The sequence below is a fragment of the Sceloporus undulatus genome, chromosome 7, assembly GCF_019175285.1.
Source record: "Sceloporus undulatus isolate JIND9_A2432 ecotype Alabama chromosome 7, SceUnd_v1.1, whole genome shotgun sequence".
In the NCBI taxonomy this organism is placed as follows: Eukaryota; Metazoa; Chordata; class Lepidosauria; order Squamata; family Phrynosomatidae; genus Sceloporus; species Sceloporus undulatus.
The window spans coordinates 3,633,534-3,656,431 of NC_056528.1; the positions used below are offsets into that span (position 1 = coordinate 3,633,534).

Below are 22,898 nucleotides of genomic sequence, written 5' to 3' on the forward strand. Positions count from 1 at the left end.
ATTTTGTGTGGATGCAGCCATTGGGCCATGACAGTTAAAGTGGTGCCAAACTGGATTATTTCTGCAGTGCAAATGAAACCTTACTTTACTTACTAAGAAAACAAAAGGCCTTTCTGCCAAGCAGGTTAACAGAGGAGGGAGAGATTCCTCCTTCCTCGGTTGGCACACTCTGCTGCTGCAATCGCCTGTAAGTCACCCAGAGATCTGCCCATAAATCCTGCTCCTTCTCCTCCCTGCCTAGCTTTCTAAATCCGGAATGGAGACAAATGAGAGCAGTTGCTGTGGAGACACATTGTGCTTTGGAGTCTCGTAGTCTTCATTTGAGGCACTGCCCTTACATGTTTAGGCCAGGCCCCTGGGCTGCTGTCAGGCCAAGTCATGTGTTGCTGCATCACGGATCAGCAAGGAAAACAACAAACATCTGTTCCCAATGAAATGCGGTGCGCCGGGCAAGGAACAAACACATCAGGGTAGGAAGTTATACTTTGTTGTTTTGATACACATCTTGCACACTCTTCTGTTGGAGCTTATGTGGGTTTGCCAAATTAAAAAGAGGGGCGGAGAGTCATCTTGTGGCACCTTGAAGACGGAACAGGTTCACTTTAGTATGAGCTCTTGTGGATTATTTGTCCAGTTGCCCCATTACTGTAACGGATTAACAAAGTTGTAAGAGAGCTCAACAAAGTGAGGGACAGGTTCCCTTTGGGTTCAGAAGCTATATTGCCCAAGAAATTGGGGATGGCTTACACTGTTGTACCGCGGATATTGTGCTTATGTAAATGTGGGAGGTGGTTGTCTATAACACATACGTACCTATGGTTATTTTTACTTCTACATCATACCTTTGGCTAGAGATCAATGTCCCTTTGCTCAAGAGAGACAGCTGCTGAGTTAATACTTGAACTGCAATGCCATAGACTAGGGTTAACAGTGCTTCTGCGCATTATCGAAGGGGTGCCAACAGCTTGGGATGTCTGTTTAGAAAGCAGATGGTATTATTATTATTTACGGTATTTATTCCCTGCCCTTGAACACACATCCAGGAGCTTATCACGTGCACAAATATGCCGGCTTATCTCTTCCACATTTGATTCAGGATCCAGGATGTCCCCAGATGTTATCAGACCTAAATCCCTGCCGATCTAGCTGCGATGCCACTGTCCGGATGCATCCCGCATCAAAGCCTCACTCAATTGGCCATTTTTTGAAGTCGGAAACTAGATCGGCAGTGATTTAGATCTGATGAGATCCGGGGGCATCCTGGATCCTGAACTGAAAGCGGAAGAGGTAAGCCGGAGTATTGGTGCATGCGATAAGCTCCCCGGTTTCTCCTCCAGCTGAATAGAGCACTGGGATATCGCTGTATCCTCTTCTCCTATGAAAATGAAACAAATCTTGCTCAGAACATTGATTTTCATTCAACTTCATCCATTAAGAAAGTATAAGCCATAAGTGATGCCAATGCTGAGAGCCAGTAACTGCTCCTCTCCATCTCAATAACTTGAATCCACCTATCCCTTCTTATTCTTGCTTCATTCAGCTTGCTTATGGAAAAGGATCCCTGTCACCATATGCATTCATGGAATCAAAAAGCAGAAATCAAAACAAGGCTGCAGTCCTAAGCATGCTTCATGGAAAGTTAATTCCATATAAATAATAGGAAGTGACCTTAGAGAAAACCCACTTGAGTAAAATTCAGATATCTCCTTCTTTGTCTTTCACAAATCAAACATGTCAGACAAAAACTCACTCTTGCTTGGAGAAATTCACTTCCCGTCTCCTCTTTTTTCCTTCTCCCAATATATACCAATATGTTGGTATATAAACATTTCCAGCAAACGGTAATAAAACTTGAAATAATGTTAACGCAGAAATCGAATGTCTCTCTCTCTCTGTGTCCATCCTTGGCCTTTATTTGCAATACAGAATTGAACAGGGATGGCGGCTTGCTGTCTCTCTGTGGTTTATGCACTGTTTTGCATGAATGACTTGGAGATGTGTTTTGAATGAGCAAACGGCATGAAAACACCACTGATTTGCAACTCAGAGTAAGTGTTTGTTATGACAAGTGTAATCTACTTTTAATTAGCAAGATGCTTCGCAGCGTGCTCATTTGCGCTCTGTAGTAATTCCCCCCCAACATCTAATGAAGTTTTTCATAACTCGTGGCTTTGTTATATACTGCCGCACCATTTGTAAAGAACAGAGATAAATGAGTCTCCCTGGTTTTTATACTAAGGGCAACTTAGGCTCTGCTTAAGTCGCAATTGGAATCACATTTAGGTCCATATTGTCAAGACAGATGACTAAGAAGAAGACGCTGCCCCTGTGTTTTATATCTTGCTTGCAAAGCAAGAGGGAAGGGAAGAGATCCCTCATTTAAACTAATTGGATTTGACACACGGGATCTCAGCAGAATATACTCCATGCTGCGACGGATGTTGGGGCTGTAATGCTGGCTCTCTCTTTCTCCCCCTATAAATAAATAAATATCTCAATTTCAAAAGCTCAATTGTGCTTGATAATTCCCATCCTCTGAATAAAACCTATGGGGGAAAAATAAGGATAAAGGAGGCTTTTCCTCCCTTCTGGCAGCCATTACATGTTTAAAAAAAGGGGAAACATTTTTCTCTTAGCAGCTCATTCCCGGAGCTCAAAAATGGATTTCCCTCCAGCCACTGTCATTCAATTATCACCTCGGGAAATGCAGAGAGATATAACTGATGATCCCTTTAAAACAGCCTGCAGTATCCCACTCCCTCCCCATCCTTCACGTCTCGCCTCACTCCCATCATTAAATGTAACACTGCCGACGTACATTATATCCAGAGAGTGACCCTGACGGCTGTCACTTTGATGTTGTGCGGAGATAATAAGATTGCACATGTAATGAAGGGCAGATAAATAGGAAAATGTTTACGGGATGGAGCCGGGTGGCTTCGAAGGGCTTTTATGGCCCTCCTTGTTCCGACTTCCCTTTGCGCCGCCCGCCCTCCATTTGCCCGCACCTTTTGCAAGCACAAAATTGCAGTCGTGAAGGGAGGGCGAGAGAAGAATAAAAGGAAAATGACAGCCGTCGGAGGCCAAATGACAGCCCTGCGGTGTCATTCCTAAATTCTGGTAAAAGTCATCCAGACAAAAGGTGTCCAGATTACTCTGAACAGGAGTTGAGAAATGGTCGACAAGGCCCTAGCATAGTCCCTGCGAAGAGCCTGGCATTACAGTATTTACAACATAGAATCATAGAATCGGAAGAGACCCCAAGGGCCACCCAGTCCAACCCCATTCTGCCATGCAGGAACTCTCAATCAAAGCATCCCCATTGACAGATGGCCATCCAGCCTCTGTTTAAAGACCTCCAGGGAAGGAGACTCCACTACTCTCCAATGGACTGTCGAACAGCCCTTACTGTCAGGAAGTTCCTCCTAATGTTGAGCTGGAATTTCAGTTTCAATTTCAAGACATATCATACGTTGTCTACATCAGCCTTTCCCAACCTGGGCCTTTTCAGGTGTGTTGCGCCAGAGAAGTGGTCCCCAAACTGTGCCCTTTAAGGGATTTTGGACTTCAGCTCCCAGAAGCCTCAGCCATCTTGGCCAGTAGTCTGGGATTCTGGGAGCTGAAATCCAAAATCCCTTAAAGAGCAGAGTTTGGGGACCACTGAGCTAGAGCTTCCAGTGCCTATATGGGGCTGAGGACTGTGAATTGTAGTCCAGCCGATCTGGAAAGCCTTGAGTTATGAAAGCCCGTGCCAAGTCGACAAAACTGGGTAAGGGATTGCCATTAAGACGCCACAGTTGATCCATGTAGAGAAATTGGCATTCAATGTTAAATGTAGTTCATTGGAAGCAAGGGCAAAGTAATGCACACTAGGGGAGTTGATGTGGTCTGTGACTGGTCAAGCATGGAATCTTGGGGATATAGTAAATAGCTCCTCCAAAGGGATATGATAAATATGGAGATGGTGCAGAAAAGGACAACCAGAATGTCTGAGGGGGTGGAATAGAGATGGGTGTTACGTGGGCCTCTGAATGTTGTTGGCTTCAGCTGCGTCTTGAAAGTCTTGCATCCATTGGATCACTATAAGTTAACATTGATATGATAGCAAATAATAACTTTGACCATGAGAAGTAGTGTAAAAGGGGGTTAGCCATGAGGAGTAAGGCTATCAGTGGTGGCTAGTTATAGCAGCAATATGAAATCCATTATCAGAGGCAGCATGCATCTCAGTACTATTTGCTGGGGAACATAAGCAGAGGATACGATCGTTGCCATGTTCTGCTTTGAGCTTCCCATCGACAACTGATCTATGTGAACAAAAAGCTGAATATGCCTTTGGCCTGACCAAAGCCTGAGCTTTCCTTATGTACAAGGAGATGAGCTCCATTGAATGAGATCTGTTTTGTAGTAACTGAGTTTAGCGCTGGGAGTGCTATAGTGGGTTTGCATAAGCAAAGGCACAAATGAGATGGCTTTTCTTGTTCATAGTTTACTTACATCTTTGGTCATTTGGATTAGAGATCCTTCCTCCCTCCCCTTTTAAAGATCCTTTCTCTTGCTTCTTTTTCTGGCTTCTTGTTTGTGTGCAAAAATAGCCCAGGAGTGTGATCCATGGAACTGGAGAGTCTTGTGGTCCGCTTTGCTTCCCTGGTTGGTAGATAATTTTAGCAGGCATGGATATGTTGGTTCTGAAAGCTTCCCTTTGCTTTCACTCCACTCATAAGCAAGTTAGCAGTGTGTTTTATAATCTTGCATTGTGTCACCAAATGCACTGTTGTTTTACCCTCTAAGATTAAAAAATCAAAATGTTAAAACCTATATTGCCCTCAAGATGCGACTTTCCTGTAGTCCAGGTTCCCATTGCTTTTTCCTCAGGGAGAATGGACTTTTATAAATACAAAACAAGGTCTCTGCAGCCCATGCAGAAGATGTGTGGTTCAAGTTCAAAGCTTCTGCTGGCAAACCATCAAACCCAGTGGTCCCCAAATGGGGCCCTTTAACAGATTTTGGACTCCAACTCCCAGAAGCCTCAGCCATGTTGGCCAATAGTCTGGGATTCTGGGAGCTGAAGTCCAAAATCCCTTAAAGAGCACTGTTTGGGGACCACTGATCTAACCAATCCACTGGACACAGGGAATCACCTATAATGTACTACATCCATCTTAAGAATACTCTTCATAGCCTTCAAATTCAATAGGAATTAAATGGTCTTGTTACTTGAATACCTCTTTACTTTGCTGCAGGCAGACAGGTGATGGCAAACACTAAGTTCTCATGTTTTGGGCACTAGATATAGGCCTGTTACACTACAGACTGCCCAAATAAAGCTGCTTTGGGTCTCTTTGGAGGTATGCTATTTCAATGATGCATGGGTCCTAAGAGTCCGGAGGTCGCGCCAAAGCCACACTCCATTCCTAAGCACTGGAGTGCAGCTTTGGTGCAGCTTCTGGATTCTTAGGATGCATGCATCATTTAAACAGCATGCCTCCAAAGAGACCCGAAGCAGCTTTATTTTGGCAGTCTGTAACAGGTCTTACTCTCCTTTTTTTATGTCCTGCACCAGAATACTCTCTTGTTTCTTTTTGGAGTTCCAGTTTTTCTTGTACCGACAATACATGTTTTGACCGCATCCCATATTAAAAGTTGAAATTAATGAAGAAATCTCAAGGTTCAGCTGGTACAGAATATGATGAAGTGAGACAAGAGCCACTGCAAGCCCCGTTGACATCCAGAACTGTAACTTTATTAGGACCTATATACAGTTTGCATAAGGCAAAAAGGTCTGTATAAAGTGGAAAGAAAGACGGTACTCGATTGGAACTGTGCTCAATTGCGGAGCATCGGCTTTGCATGCTGAAGGTCCAAGTTCAATCCCTGGGAAAGATTTCATCCGTTTGGAGAGTGTGAATTGACCCAGTCAGCCAGGATCACCATCCTGTATCATACAGCCTTGGTTGATATTTGTTGCTGCTGTGTGTCCCTTTACAAACAGATAAAACCATGTGGGATTCCTCTCACTTGGCCTCCAGCTACGCATTCAATCCTACCATGCCAGGAGTCCGCAGCCCAGGAGTATGTTTGGCCAGGTAGATGCTAGAAAGCTGGGTTAAACATAAAACGACAGCATAGTTGTGAGATCCACCTGGCTATTTTTAACAGGGACTTGCTGTGAACCTGCTTCAGGTAGCTTGGCAAGCGAGTTGGATCACAAATTCTGTCTCAAGGGATAAGAGACAAGATAAGAGTATAGGGATGCTGTGTGAGCCCCCCTGGACCAGCTCCTCACATCATCTTTTTGACTTCCACACTTGCCTTGTCCCCCAAATGACCATCTTTAAAAAGATGAGGACTTGGCGTTGACTAATTAGGTTTTTTGACTCCTAATTAATAACAACGACGTTATGTCCTTCAAAGTGTGCGACCCACTGGAGAAAACGGTTGATGAAAAGCAAAATGGGAGATTAGAGAATGAGAGAGAAAGAGAGGAGGCCAAGAGGAAGAAATGAAAGAAACACCCACCTTCAGCTGTAATACAGCTAACATTTGAAAGGCACCCATTCCTCCCATTCTGGCAAGGGTTCCCCCATTTTGTTCGTTTCCAGTCTCTTCTAAATTACATGGCATGGGAGACACAGCAGAATAAGCCAGCCATCTTAGAGCCATGCAGTGGGTTTCTTCCTTGGGTTTGTTCCTCCAAGGCCTTCATGTTGCATTGAATCTAGCAGAGAGAGAAAGAGAGAGTGTGTGTCACCCTATAACACATTTCTAACCATCTTCCCTCCCCTACCCTTGATAGGGTTATACTCTGAGGAAACTAAAGAGCCAATATTAGCGGCTTGTTCACTCTTTGATGCCATAAGAGGTGCTCAAAAGCCAAGCTGGTGCATTTGTCTGACTGGCTTTGTAGGGAAATGGAGGGGGGAACAATCTCTCATTGGAGCCCCTTGGAATCTGCAGGGCGGCAAGGCACACAAAATATTAATCCTGTATTTACCCAAGGCAAGACTTAAGACATAAATGTGTGAGCACAGCGTGTACCGTGTATTTTCTGTTTGACAAACCACTGATAAGGATAAGGAGGCAGGAGAAAGCAAGGCAAGCATCTCTTCTGCTGAACTGGTCAAGGTGGAGTAGCGAGAACCACTTGGCCCAGCATTTCATTATTCCAGGCAAATAATGTCGACCCCATTGAAAGACTAAAGCAGTGATGAGAGAGAAAACGGAGCTGGGCAAAACCCAGAGTCCTGTAGCACTTCAGATTCATTAAAGTGTTTTGTTTTTGCTGTGTTTTCTAGCATAGCAATGTTCTCTCCGTGACCTTGTAAATCTCCTCCATGTGGGAGATGAGATAAAAAAGCTTCATAGCACATTTGGTCAGGGGAAATATGATGCTTATGCCCATGCCTCTCAATATGAGAGCCAGATTAAGCATGATATTACATCTGCTGTCGAAGAGGACCCCTTTGGGAGAGGAGTTATAGGTCAGGTAGAGACCACATTGCTTTGGAAACGCCAGCTCCTGGGTTTGGTGCAGGTGGGGCCGGGGAATATTTCTGAGACCCTCGGCCTCTGGAAACGTGGTTCGTTTTTGTCAACATTGCCATCTTGTGTCACGCACCGTCACTGCATAGCGATGGACAGCAGCCTGGCCCATGTTCTCAGGCTGGTGAACCGTATTTACAGCAGTATACCACCTTGTGCCATGGATTTAAAAGGACATGCGCCTGCACACGTCACCAACAGGATTCCAGACATTGTACTCCATTTGAACCACACAAGTATACCTCATATGACAAAGTACATGTGTACAGTGGGCCCTTGGTATCTGCTGGGGTTTGGTTCCAGGATCCCCCATGGATACCAAAATCCGTGGATGCTCAAGTCCCATTAAATACAGTGTCATAGTAAAATGGTGTCTCTTATATAACATGGCAAAACCAAGATTTGCTTATTGGAATTCGTATATTTATAAAACATTTTCAAACTATGGATGCTTGTATCCATGTCACACACTCTCAACCTCAAAGGGAGGCAAAGGCAAACCCCCTCCGAACAAACCTTGCCGAGAAAACCCCGTGATAGACACGCCATAAGTCGGAAGGCAAATGAAAACAAGCCTCGCATGAATAAGACGTAAGTAGACCACTGGAAAGCGTCTTCCAAAATGCATCCAGGAATTATCGTTTCTTTCACCAGCTTCCACTTTTCTTACGATTTCCATTTGGTGGTCAAGCCTACAGATGCCATCCATGTAACATACATTATTATTTCCAAGCTATGCTATCTCAGAACATACGTTCCTCTGTAAGAATCCAGTGAGAAGGGAAGGATCATTTTGCAATAGCTGGAGACCTTGCCTGTCACGTTGGGGACAGACGGAGACGCCTATTCCTCATCTGAATAGCATCGCAAGGTGACCAAGAGAAGATCAGAATCAAACCCTGGTCAGCGCTGATGCTTTCCTACAAGTGACTTTGATATATCTCTTCTTAGGAAAGGTTGCCATGGAAAGACTTTTTTCAAAACAGACTCCATTTACGCTGGGAATGTGTCTCTGAGCCGGAACGATTGCCTACAACACAAAGGATCAGAGCCGAGGAGCAGATTTGATCTCTTTTTGGGTCTGTACCCCAAGTGTCAGATTGGCCCAGCTTGCATCACTCGCAGCAGTCTTTAGCGCAGAGATGTTAAGCCATGCTGGTACCTCCCCGCTTTCTCCTTCTGTAAACAAAACCACGGAGATTACGGAGGGACAAAAATGGCCATTACAAGGCCTGCTCCCATGTTGGCTTGTGAGCGAAAGCAGTCCTTTGTAAATGGCCCTTTTGATCAATGATTGTCTGTGTTAATGTTTCAGTAGGCTATTGATTTCCACAGTTGCTTTTGTTCCCTGAATTTATGTGCGATGGATGGGCTTTCTGTGGCATGCACACACACTATGCATGTTTGATTAACGTTCAATTGACTCGACTCGGCTGCTGCAAAGCCGAGGGCTGGCTTTTTTGACGCCCTGTTTGTAGAACCACCAAAGCTTTCCTCGGCTTGTCCTTTTGTTTGTGTTCAAGTCCTTGCCACCCAGGCAGTCTCTAATGCGCTCTTCCTAATCCTCTCCAATTCACCATTTCGCCAGCGTTTAATTCCTTTGCCAGACATGATACCCTTTGAGAGAGGTATGGGAGACCCACTAATACAAGGCCGGGGAGGACTTTGTGTGCGCTGTCTCCATAGGTGGAATTGGGATAGAAGTTTGAAACAAAATGCTTATCTGCTCTCTTTTGGCACTTCTTGTTCACATAATCGAGAATTGTTGTTGTTGTTGTTGTTGTTGTTGTTGTTGTGTACCTTCAAGTCATTACCAACTTATGGCAACCCTAAGGCGAACCTATCAGTGCTTTCTTGGCCAGTTTCTTCAGAGGGGGGTTGCCTTTATCTTCCTCTGAGAGAGTGTGACTTGCCTAAGGTCACCCAGTGGGTTTCCATAGCCAAGCAAGGATTCGAACCCTGGTCTCCTAGAGTCGTAGTCCTGAAGTCCATAGGATGGTGCCATGGCAGTTAAAGTGGTGTCAAGCTGCGTTATTTCTACAGTGTAGATTCACCCTCAGTCCCTGTATGGTTGGCCAGTACATGTTCTCAATCCCTAGTTAGACACTATCTAGTTTTGCACAACTAGTTGTAGTGTAGGTCCTCCAGATGATTTGGATTTAGCCCCCATAATTTGCGACTGTTGGCTGTGTTCGATCAGGCTTCTGGGGTCTGAAGTCCAAAACAAGTGGTGGACCAAAGTTTGGAAACCACTGGTAGAGGATAAGAGATTGAAATGAATCAGTTCAAATTTCACCTGCGCCATGAACTCAGAAAATGAGCAAGCCACTCATTTTCCTCCTGTCCCTCCATCGATAATGTTGACTTGCCATACAGCAGGGGTAGGCAATCTTTTTGAACCAGGGGCCGGGTTGCTGTCCCTCAGACAACTGGGGGGGCCAAAGCCAAAAAATAAATAATTAAAAAAAATTTAAAAAATTAAATATATAAATAAACCAGGAAAAATGTAGGACAAAATTTTCAAATGGAAGACACTTTTTTAAAAAAATGGAGGACACACGAAAAAATTTGCTGATTTTAAAAAAAATGTTAATATAAATGCATGTTTCTGAGGCTTCTATAGACAATTGCCCCCCAAAGGCCCCGGCGGCAATTGGCGGCAGGACCGGGCTGGGGCCGGTCCCAAGGCCTCGCTGGGCCGCAGGTTGCCTACCCCTGCCATACAGTGTTGTTGTAAGGATTGCAACCAAATAACATACCTAAAACTCTCTATGGTGAGGATTAGGCTACACATTTTGACAAGACGAGACAAGAAACTCCTCTTTTTGCTGCCAGGTTGTACAGATTTTCCATACCTACACCTGAAGGATTAGTTTCTTTAGTGCTTACATGTCCCACGAGTTATTTGATGTCTTTGATTTTGTCTTGGGTTTTTGCCTATAGCCTTACAGTGTGCTGGAGTTTTTAAGCAAGCATAAATTGGTCAAAGGAACAGATTGAACTAAGTTTTAATTATATCTGTGTTGTGTCACACCCTTATTTTCACGTTATTATGGAGTGACTGGTAGTAGCCTTTGGCTCAGCAATAAAGATTTGAATTTGGACATATGGATGTTTGGGAATGGAGGCAACTTCGGGGTCATTCCCACTCACTTTTTTGTACCAAGAAGATGCGGATCTATGCAGTGATGTGATATTGTATTGACATTCACACTACATTTACAGCTGTTGAAACTCTCCAACCCGGTCTGGCACTTTTGGATGAACGTGGCGACACCTCAGAGCTGGGAATGGGTCCCAGCGATCCAGGTTGATTCAGTACTGCGTCCGCACTACTGAAGATGCAAATCGCTCTGGCCACCCCAAAAAAGACCTGGTTAGTTACTTGGTGCCAAATGCACTGGGTAAAGTTGCTTTTTCATACATACACCCAACACCATTCCAGGTGCATTTTGGGCACAAGGTGAACAACCTGAAATCACCCGGTTTCTACACCAGGTGATTTCGTAGTGTGAATGACCCCTCTGCTTTATCCCAAAACGAGCACATATGTGCATAACAACAGAGATAAAATGACTTGGAGAGACTCAGGAACACAAAACATAATGGGAACAATGCTCCCTATGTGCATCAGTGCAGTGATCCACATCTCCTCGGGACAAAAACCTAGTGTGAATGCCTCCTTGCCTATTCTCTGTTGCTTGCTCACTTTGCGATTGTGGTCCGGCCACTGTTCCATCTTGGACTGGGAGCTTCACCTACACAAAGGCCGTGGCTCGTGGCTCGCAGGTTGAGGTTTATAGGGATTTATTAGCTCATCCATGGGTTCAAAGAGGGACCCCCTCCTCTGTCTTGTGGGCAGTTGAGGCCTGTTTGTTCCGACGCTGGCTTTCAAGGGGCTTGTGAGAACACCTCCAGTTCTCTCACAACTTGAAAGCGGGAGAGCCTTTTTACCCTTGAGGCAGACAAGCGGCTTCGGAAATGATGGGGTTTCAAAGCAAAACGAAAGGAGATTAAAACCACATGCTGCGCTTTAGCTCGACATTACACCTGCTAGTTTGAATATTGTCTGCTCTGGGTTTTGCTTGTGCGTAAGCCAGATTCATTATGCTGCGGAATTAGCACAGACTTCTCCTGGCATGCGCTTTTACTGCCTCATTATCTTGACGCCGCTGTATATGTTAAGATTTTAAGAAATAGATTGCTTTAATACGGTTTCGGTATTGTGGCTAGAGCCTTGTCTTTAATATGTTCTAATCTCAGGTGACATTTTTCCAAGCATGAGGCCTATGGTGGCTTTTAAAAAAGAAATCCATCCATAGAATAACACTGTGTTTCTTTCTGATGGTAATTTGCTCCTGTATCAAACAGCAAAATATGATTACCAGTTTTAAAAAACACAGCTGCATTATATAATAGTAATATGTGGAGGAGCCAATTCTGCACTGTGGACTTAAAGTTTCCGACTGTCTTTCCCAACCAGGTGCAAGAATTATTTCTGTAAAGGCTTCCTGCCTTGGAAGATTGCTTAGTTTTCTTTTCTTTTTTCCTGTCTTGCCTTTCAATCCATACGTTGCAGTCAATCCATACATCTTGTAGAATAGCAAAATGCAATTTCATTAGAAATGCTTCGACCTCCTCTGATGCACAATGATATATTGTCTGGAACTGGTTTTAAATTGTAATGTAGACTTAGTTGAAGACATCCTCTTTTTGGTTGGGCCCTGAACATTCAGTCTTGTGCTCCTTGAGAAGTTCAAGCAAGCTGGAAACAATTTAAAATACTCTTTCCCCAGGCAATGCTTTTACACATAACCTACTGTCTTTTCCTACTTTAGTCTAGCATCAAACTACACTTGGCCCTCCATATTCACTAGGGTTAGGGACACCATGTTTTGACCCGAGAGGACACCTCTCTGGGAATCTCTAGGTCCTCCAGGGCAACTCTGTGGTCAACGTCGGACAGACACTGACCATAGAACTGCGCTGGAGGAGCTACAAAGGCCTAGTAGAGTCCTCTAGGAATCTCTAGGTCCTCCGGGGAAACTCTGTGGTCAACGTCTGACAAACACTGACCATAGAACTGCGCTGGAGGAGCTACAAAGGGCCTAGTAGAGTCTTCTCTCTAGGAATCTCTAGGTCTTTCAGGGCTACTTTTAGTTAAAGTTGACCATAGAGTTGCACTGGAGGACCTAGATATTCCTAGAGAGAACCTATTCATCAAATCCGTGAATAGTCAAATCCGCAGATATGGAGGGATGAGTGTACTGTAGTATCATGTTGACAAGTGTACAGCTGGACTTTGTGGGTTCCTCCTGCAGAGATGCTCAAAACCTTCCACCATCCGTCCATTCTCTGAGTAACAAAGTGATAGGATCTACTACTCTACTACCACAGGCTGAGGCAGAAGTATTGTGGCAGTCTGCCGCCTTGAAATCTGCTTCTTCAGTAGGCCCCAAAGAGCTTGGGAAAATAATGTTTCGGACTGTGGTAGTAGCTGTGCTGGCTAAAGGGTTATGCAAGTTATGGTCCCAAAAAGTTATTTTTCCTGACTCTCTTTAGATGTGTTGCACTACAACTCCCAGACCCACCAACCCTACTCCCCAACATGTCTATACTAGTTAAAAATTATTGGGAGTTGTAATCCAGCACAACTAGAAGGTACCAGGCTTGTGAAGGCTGTACTTGTCTATGGGGTAAGAGCCCTGGTTCCATGTGCTGCATATATAAATGCAACCTGTAGTTAATGGGTGATGGGAAAGACCTCTTGACTGTACCCCTGCCTGCTAGAATGGATTGTTATAAAGCTAGATGGACAAATAAGCTGACTTGCTGTCTTCTCATATACTATTTCCCCACCTTGATTTTAAATTTTTAACCTTTTCATTCTGGTTTCTTTGAGCACAACAACTACTGCATCAGGGTAAACCCAAATAACCCTACGTCATTTATTTTTAGAAGTCACTATTTGCTAATTTCTCCCGCCAAGATCTCATTACATTTTGATGGTTAGGGGCTCAGCATTTGATAGGTGATGGTTGGATAACAGCTGGAAATTTAAATATTAACACATGGCATCTAAGGTTTGGGATGTTGCTGTATCCCAAACCTATAAAGAACTAAAAAGTGTCTAGTTAGATTAGTGGTTCCCAACCTTTCTAATGCCGTGACCCTTTAATACAGTTCCTCATGTTGTGGCGACCCCCAACCATACAATTTATTTTCATTGCTAAGTGCAAATATGTGTTTTCCAATGGTCTTAGGCAACCTTGTGAAAGGGTCGTTCGACCCCCAAAGGAGTCCCGACCCACAGGTTGGGAACCACTGAGTTAGATAATGCTAGGAAGACCAGAATCATAGTGGATAACCTCCAGAGCCGGATTGTTCTTGTACATGGCAGTTCTGTTGAATGCCTGCCACTCACAAGACCTCCTTCCTAGTCTTCTCTCTTCCTTACTCTGCTCAGATATTCATAGAGGTTTCCATGTGAGACGTGATAAAGCAGCCTTGCAGTTATATGTAGAGAGCACATACACTAAGCAAGCAGGAAAGCTCCATGTCCCTTTGGTAACTGTGTGTCCCTACATTTTGTTTTTGCAGGGAGAGCTGATCACTTTCTATTACTACTGGAAGAAAACCCCTGAAGCTGCAAGTTCCCGGGCTCACCGCAGGCACCGGAGACAGGCTGTGTTTCGGAGGATTAAAACGCGGACGGCTTCCACTCCGGTTAACACTCCCTCCAGGCCCCCGTCCAGCGAATTCTGTAAGTAGGAGGCTAAAACGCAGCACATTTATCTCTGTTTAGATGCATGCAGCTAAAACAGAAGCTAATGGCTCTCCGCCTCTGACCAAAACACAGCTGGGAAAATGGAGTTCGAGCCCTCGGCTGCGCTCACGCTCTCAATTCATTATCCCTGCGGATGGCAGGTGTCCGGGATCAGTGAGCAATTGGTTTTGCACTGTGCAGGAGGGAGCCCAGGGGAGAGGAGGGACTGCTGTGGAAATATAGATGCTTCGCTTTGGCTACCAAGCCTGTTAAATTCGCCCAAAATTACATGAGAACATGGCAGTCGCCCCAGCCTTCTTCTCATCTGCATGTAACGAAGGCTTCATGTACCCAACTCAGTGTGATCAACCATGTGGTAAGGCAGTGAAATGCACTGCTGCTGCTTCTGCATTTGGTAGATGTTGGGCTCTGTGTATATGCTGCAGTTCCACCAACATGCAGAATATTTCTCCCTGTGAATTCTACTTCCATTTTTTATTTCTAAGATCAGGTTTCTAGCCCTTAGGTAAGTTGAAAGTATTTCTGGAATGCCTGTTGCAATCTCAGAAGCCAGCGGAAGTAAGGTTTCAGGTAGTCAGGGGTGAGGGTAAGGAACATCAGGCTCTGTAAAGCTCCTTGCCTCTTGTTATGGCTATCAAAATCTTAATATATTATGCAACATGACATAACACTTGCAAAGCACATAGCTCAGATTTTCTTTCCTCAGAAGATTTTGCACAATATTAGTCTTTTTTCCCCAGCTAAATGCTTCAAGTGTCACACATAAGGTTTAAAGGTAAATAAAACAATGAAGACATATTAGAATAATGCAAACTCAAACAAATCCTACCAGGAAATTGAAAATGCAAGCAGTAGAAGGAATCATGTTCCTTATAAAAACTTGGATGGGAGAAAAGTGTCATCGCTGTCTGTCATGGAAGGAAGTTCTAGAGGCTTCAAAGAAACAAAGGCCCTGTTTAGCCCACCAGCCTTTCACATGGGAGCAAAGGTCTAGTAGATACCCTGGGCCCAAGCTGTTTAGGTCTTGAGGATGAGAGACGGTCTAGCAGGAAAAGTAGAAGAGTGTGGCATGTTCTCTGGATTCTGCCCTTCCAAGTAAGCAAGCAGCACCATTTTGTTTTGCACCAGTTGACTCTGCAAGGTATGACTGAAAGCTGCATTTAGCTGAGCAGAGTTTATTCTGGAAACATAGGCCTGTTACAGACTGCCAAAATAAAGCTGCTTCGGGTCTCTTTGGAGGTATGCTGTTTAAATGATGCATGGGTCCTAAGAGTCTGGAGGTCGCGCCAAAGACACACTCCATTCCTAAGCACTGGAGTGCAGCTTTGGTGCAGCTTCTGGATTCTTAGGGTGCATGCATCCATTTAAACAGCATACCTCCAAGAGACCCGAAGCAGCTTTATTTTGGCAGTCTGTAACAGGCCATAATTTCCTGGTTGGCTTTTGGAAACCCTCCAATCTGTGTGATACTTTTTGAACCAGATGAATTTTTGGTATTGATGAGTCATGCAGTGGTAGGGAGGCTGCTCTAATCCCTCTTTAGCTATGCTGGTTAATCCTGGGTAGAAGGCAGCCCATGTAGTATCAAGAGTTCAGAAAGGAGCATGTGTTTGTCCTAGGGCTCTAGATGATGGCGAAAGCTAGGCCCTTCACAACAAACTAGATTTAAACAATTAATGTGAGTTAAGCAAATTAGACAGCTCTCCTTATGGAGCACTTTATGCCTCTGGACTTTCTGTCTTAGGATTGTAACCACTGTGTATTTGTTCTGTGACTGCATCTTGAGCTTCCTTACTAAGTCTGAGGGTATTGCCCATATCAGTCCTAAAAAACAACATGTATGTTTGGACAGCATGAGATGATAGTGGTTTCAGCTGGGATCCCTGGTGGGGAGGAAGAGCTCTCTGTCTTCAGGATGCTCTTGAACTGGTGACCAGTGCTGACCTGGGCTGTGTTAATGGGATCTGGAAGGAGTTGCAGAACAAGCTGCATAAATGGCTACCTGCTTATAGACATGTAGCCGTATTCGCCAAAGCAGTACTAGCGGGTTTCTTGTGGCCATGGTTTTTATGAACTGGAGTCCACTTCATTAGATGGATCAAGTCTACATATGTATATAGATATCCACCAACCAAGGCTAACACTCTGTGCAACTCGTGAAATGGGATCTAGTCTGTGCAAAGTACTGCCACAATAAATCTGTTAGCCCTTAAAGGTGCTCCATGGTGCTTTTCTTTGACTTTTGAAATTAATGTTGTGCTGTTGATGGCAATCTTCCTGAGTCAGTAGTTTACTCTTCTCTCATTTCCTCTTCTCCACTGGCCCTCCTGCGCACGTAGTGGATTTGAGTTCAGCCAGCGAAGATGATTTTGACAGCGAGGACAGCGAGCAGGAGCTGAAGGGCTACGCATGCCGGCACTGCTTCACCACCAGTATGTACCATTGTACTTATGCTATCTATTGCCTCCTCTCCTTTGCCATAGTTTCTCAGTCCTCCATCATCATCATTGGACACAAATGTTTGCCATTCTTAGTCTAGATTATCCAAGAAGCTACACCTTGACTTTACACTGTAAAGGTTAGAAAAGCCAACTACATTTTAGACAGCATGTGAATGTTAGGCTAGGGTTCTGGGAGACCAGGGTTCAAATCCCCACTCAGATATGGAAACCCACTTGGTGACCTTTGGCCAGTTGTGGACTCTTAGCCTCAGAGAAAGGCAATGTCAAACCTTCTCTGGGGAAATCTTGCCAAGAAGACCCAAAATGCTGTGGTCATTTTGGCAACAGCATGAGTTGGAAGTGGTTAAATGCCAGTAACGCAGACACAAGGTTGTGAGTTCGATCCCAGGGCTCCAAGGTTGACTCAGCCTTCCATCCTTTCATAGGTCAGTAAAATGAATACCCAGCTTGTTGGAAGCAATTGGCTTACAGATTGCAAACCACTTAGAGAGTGCTGAGTTCACTGTTAAGTAGTATAGAAATGTAAATGCTATTTCTATTGAAGGCACACAGCGACAGTTAATTTATTAAAATATTTAAGTGTTCACAGTGTTCCTTGTAGATTACAGATATGGCACTGTAAGGCAGATCAGAAGGAACAGCCCTATATTAGCAGTTTCGAATAGTAGACAAGTGTATCATAGTTGGGTAGTTGATGTTTAAGTTCTTCCCCGCTTACCTCCTTCTGACAATAGCCTCCAAGGACTGGCACCACGGCGGGCGGGAGAACATCTTGCTGTGCACCGACTGCCGCATCCACTTCAAGAAGTACGGGGAGCTCCCACCCATTGAGAAGCCAGTGGACCCTCCCCCTTTTATGTTTAAGCCTGTCAAAGAGGAAGATGACGGACTCAGCGGGAAGCATAGCATGAGGACAAGGCGGAGTCGAGGCTCGGTAAGCCACCTACAATATGACACATAAGCATCCTTCCTCCTTTTAGGTCCAGTGTGGACAACCTTGGACCTGCCTTTGGACTAAAACACCCACAGTCCCTCATCACTGACCATGTTGGCTGGGACTCATTGGGGGGTTTGTCAAAACATATAGAGGACCAAAGGTTCCCCACCGCAGTTTTAGGCAGGACAGGATTACAAAGCGTGATGCTAAATGTAAACTGGCCTTCTTTTTCAAATGGATGCCTTTCATATCTGCATTTGCCACACATTTTTTGCGCATACACCATAGATCACACAAAATAATTTCCCAGGAAGTCTCATTTCAGTGATCCATCGGTGGAATGTCTCTTTTATGAACGACACAAGTGCCCAACAACCCTGTTTCCCCCCAAATAAGACATACCCATAAAATAAGCCGTAGCAAGATTTCTAAGCAGTTGCAGAATATAAGCCATACCCCGAAAATAAGACATATGATAGGCCTGGCGCGGAACAGAAGGGAGCAGAATGGGGATATCACCCATCTTCCCATACGTGGAACGTATTACCTGGCAGAAGTAAGCAGACCCTACCCTCTAGGCTGCGTAAGAGTTAATTCTATATGTACAGTGTGCACAGTACTCACTGTACATAGTGTACTGTGTAGAGTACACAGACCCACTGTGTACTGTGAGTCACTGGTTACATACCTGTATTTCCTGGCTATTTACTTATAACATGCACCTATAAATTATTGTATTATTTATAATATACATGTGCGCATATTTGTAATATACTATACTGTATGTTAATTAAAACAATCTGTTAGAAAATGTCCTTCCCTCTTGCCAACAGACTGACTCCCCCATAGTTAGCCATTAGTTGATGTAGCCCAACTACCCATTAACAAGAGACAAGACACAAAGTCAAAATGCTGCCCCCTGTTTTCTTACCTCTCTAACTAGCAGTTACTCTTTCAGGTCTCTGACAGTGACCTTCTTTCTGGGGTCCTTTTAAATGGAGATATTGAGGATTAAACCTGAGACTTTTAGCATGCAAAGCAGGTGCTTTGTGACTAAGCTGCTAATGGCTCTTCTCTGTGTGGCATCCATAGATATGTTCAGAGAAGCTGCTAAATTTATGGCATAGTTTGCTCTTGCCTCTGGAACCATTTGCACTGTCTCTGTATACATAGCTTTTCCCCTTCCAGCAAGAGAAGCAATCTCTCTTTGCATACACCATTGATGGGAGAAGATGGAGTACATTTTGGGTGTACTTTCTCATTAACGCTGATCAGGTGGGGCTGTCAGGCACTGAGATGGCCTCCTCCTTTGCCAGCCCAGCCACTTTTCTGTCACATTAAGGCTTCAGCGAAACACCTTGTCAGGTTGCGCGGTTAGCTCCGCAATTCAGTTTTATCATTTTTATGACCTCTAGTTATCCAGACAGCTGCTAAATTAGAAAGTGGAGCAGATGAAACAGGGTTAATTGTTGCCGCATAATCTTGGTGGTCAAAGAGGAAGATGCTAGTGGTTTGGGGGAAGAATTTTGTGTCGTCTCCAGATGCTTTCCTCCTTTCTAGACCTGATCTTAAGATGGAATAAGTTCTTAATGTGTGTGGCAGCCCTTGGCCTGAACTAATCTAGCCCTGTGAGAGGCCAAAAAACAGACAATTAAAACATGAAAACCTTATTGTATCTGCAAATTCTCTTAAAAGAAAGCAAGGCACTCTATTATAACTGAGCCTTTTTTTACCTGGGGACACAGGGAGTGTCAAAAGTAGAAGGGGACTTCTGGTTAAAAGCACATTATCAATGGGATGCAGTCTGAGGCAGGTCCCAAGTACCCCAAATTGCCCCCCACTCCCATGCTTCTGTAAGTGACGCTTGGGATTATTTTATGGGAGAACAGGGAAAAAAGGTGACTTGATATATTTTCAAGATGGGATCTTGACTACATGAGTTATGCTTTGGTTCCATTGAAACCAGTGCAGCTTAAACCTGCCTCCTTGATTCCAACAAGGCTAAAGCTACCTGAATGTGGCTCCAGGCATTATACTTCCTTTTTGGGAGCTAACATGTATGAACCCCTTGGAAATCACTTGCTCTGTATTCCTCTTTAAACCAGCAGATGTCTGCACTACGAAGTGGTCGTAAAAAGCAGCCAACCAGCCCTGATGGTAGAGCCTCACCTATCAATGAGGACATTCGATCCAGTGGCCGCAACTCTCCCAGTGCAGCCAGCACTTCAAGTAATGACAGCAAGGCTGATTCGGTGAAGAAATCCACCAAGGTACGTCGTGGCAGGTGCTCGGAGTCCCATTTGGTAACCTCTTGGTGGCAAATGTGACTTGGAAGGTTAGCTGTGTCGACATCAGAGCTAAGATTATTAGATATTATCTATTCATTGCACTTACATTCTGACTTTCCTTCTGTGTACTTCAGGCATGGCTCTCTTCCTTCCCACTTTTAGCCCCCCAACAACCCTGTGAGGTCAGGCTGAGTGAGAGTGTGACTAGTCCAAGGTATTGCAGTTAAGTTTCATGACTCAGTGAGGACTTGAACCTAGATCTCTCATGTCCCAGTCCTAACACTCTTTAACCTTCTGCCTTCAGGGAACTCATTGCAGGTTGCAGTCTCTTCAGAGAAACCTTGGCCATTTTAACCACAGGAATTTTTCACATTATTTACTCTAGGGTGTTTGTATGTATGACTAACTTGCTCAGATGCGTACTGGATGCCATAGAAGGTGTGTTGGGCTGCATGTCTGCTCCAAAACATGGTTAGCATTCTCCTTGGTTCTGCATTACAAAGGAATATCAGCTATGGTGATGGTCAGCTATCTTTGAAGTACCTGGCCACCAGTTCACTCCATCAATCTGAGGAAGTATACCAAGTTTATGTTACTTCTTTCGCTCACTCTCAAAGGTGCTACAGGATCACTTTGCATTTGAGGTACCCTGGGCACCTTGATTGATCGTCTTGGGAAATCCCTCATGCTTTCAAGAAATTCTAGGATTCCCTAGGATACAGTTCGAAGGGAACTATATTAGGATAGAACAGGTTTCGCATGAGATAAGTGTTGTGCAGCTATATTTGCCTTCACTACCAACTTTAGAAATGTATCCTGCAGCCCTAAGCATCCATATGAAACCCTCACTAGGCAAGATTCAAGTACCTCCCTTGTCGCTCTCTTCTGATAATGTTGCTCCTTTTAATTTGTGGCAGAAGATTAAAGAAGAGGCGGCATCACCTCTCAAGAGTTCCAAGAGACAACGAGAAAAGGCAACTTCTGACACCGAGGAGCCTGACAGAATCAACGCCAAGAAAACCAAAACACAGGTATGTCCCTTTGGAAAAGCAACAAAAAAAAGGTGCAGTTGTATTTCTCCCCAAAAGGGACCCAAATAAAAATTCTAAAAACATATTACAACAAAACAGTTAAAAGGCAGAGACTAGTGGGCCCTAGACAGTCTACCTAGAAGTGAGCTGTCTTCTCAAGTCCTGGCACTTAATAGCAAGGAATCTCCTCTTCGCATTAAGCTTCCAAAACAATAAGATCTGCTTAGACCCCTCCTTGTACATTAAACCAGGCAGTTAGGCCTAGTCTCCAGTGGCCAGCTGTCCTGAAGCCCTGTCTTGTCTTTTCTTCCTCCACAGGAAATCAGCCGGCCCAATTCCCCATCAGAAGGGGAAGGGGAAGGGGAAAGCTCTGACAGCCGGAGTGTGAACGATGAGGGCAGCAGTGACCCTAAAGACATCGACCAGGACAACCGGAGCACCTCGCCCAGCATCCCCAGCCCTCAAGACAATGAAAGTGACTCTGATTCCTCTGCTCAGCAGCAAGTTCTGCAGGCCCCCAATGGTTCTGTCCAGCCCCCGCCTCCAGCCCTCCCTGTGCTGCCACAGCTGCCTATGCCGCTGCCGGCTGCCTCAAGTGCCCCTTCCTCAGCATCTCCCCATATCTCCACCTCCGTATCCCAGCCGCCCAGCCAGACTCCAGCTCCGGTTCCTCCTCATTCTCACATCCAGCAAGCCCCTTCTCTTCACCCTCAGAGACTGCCTTCGCCTCACCCGCCCCTGCAGCCTCTGACCATTCCCCAAAGTCAGCCCCAGGCTCCTGCTGTGTCTCAGCTTCACCCACAGCCTCCCCTTCATGGGCAGATCCAGGCCCTTCCACACAACCTCCAAGCCCAGACACTGCTGCCTCATGCTGTCACGACTCAGTCTTTCCCCCTCGCCTCACAGTCATCGTCGTCATCTTCTCAGTCTCAGGTTTCTCTGCAGTCGCAGGCCTCTTCCCATCCTTCCCATGCAGCGCTTCAGGTGTCATCGGCACAGCCTCCCCTGCAAGTCCCTTCTCCCATGCAGCAGCCCTCACAGCCTCCACGAGAGCAGCCCCTGCCTCCTGCCCCCATGTCCATGCCTCACATCAAGCCCCCTCCCACCACTCCAATCCCTCCGCTCCCCACACCGCCGTCCCACAAGCACCTTTCAGGACCTTCACCGTTCTCCATGAACTCCAATCTGCCACCGCCACCGGCTCTGAAGCCGCTCAGCTCACTCTCAACCCATCACCCGCCATCCGCACACCCTCCTCCTTTGCAGCTCATGCCTCAGAGTCAGCCTCTGCAGCCTTCTCCGGCCCAGCCTCCAGTCCTGACGCAAAACCAGAGCCTTCCTCCCTCTGCCAACCACCCTCCCTCTGGTCTCCATCAGGTGCCTCCTCAACCCCCTTTCTCCCAGCATCCCTTTGTTCCTGGGGGCCCACCACCCATCACTCCTCCATCTTGCCCATCCACCTCCACACCACCTTCCGTGCCTGGTGCTCAGCCTCAGGCAGCAGTCTCCACATCTGCCTCCTGCAGCGGAAATGTCCCCGGGGTGACGCCCTGCACGATACCACCGATTCATATCAAAGAGGAGGCTCCCGATGAAGCCGAAGAGCCAGAGAGTCCCCCTCCTCCTCCCAGGAGTCCATCGCCAGAACCAACAGTCGTGGATACACCAAGCCATGCCAGCCAGTCGGCTAGGTAAGGAAGAGATTGACAGATGCTGTGTAGTTTGCCAGAGTATTTATTTCTGGGGGCTCACTTTATGCCATCCTGCATGTTGTGCATCATTATCTGAGACAGCAGATGTGGAATAAAGTTTCCTTCTTATGACTTTGTAATTCAGCAGTTGTGTGGCTGT

The 22,898-nt window shown here is 45.4% G+C and overlaps 1 protein-coding gene across 18 annotated transcripts in view; it reads left to right on the top strand.

Annotated features, from left to right (window-relative positions):
- RERE (arginine-glutamic acid dipeptide repeats) overlaps positions 1-22,898 on the top strand; it is a 339,495-nt gene that overhangs the window by 303,386 nt on the left and 13,211 nt on the right. For 13 of the 18 annotated variants that reach the window (XM_042479825.1, XM_042479823.1, XM_042479835.1 and 10 more), the window contains 6 exons: positions 14,143-14,305; positions 16,669-16,761; positions 17,526-17,725; positions 19,834-19,998; positions 20,934-21,047; positions 21,366-22,738. In XM_042479825.1, coding sequence (XP_042335759.1) covers positions 14,143-14,305; positions 16,669-16,761; positions 17,526-17,725; positions 19,834-19,998; positions 20,934-21,047; positions 21,366-22,738 — 2,108 coding nt within the window. The remainder of the gene's footprint in view (positions 1-14,142; positions 14,306-16,668; positions 16,762-17,525; positions 17,726-19,833; positions 19,999-20,933; positions 21,048-21,365; positions 22,739-22,898) is intronic. The other 5 variants (XM_042479829.1, XM_042479831.1, XM_042479836.1 and 2 more) reach the window with 2 other exon arrangements.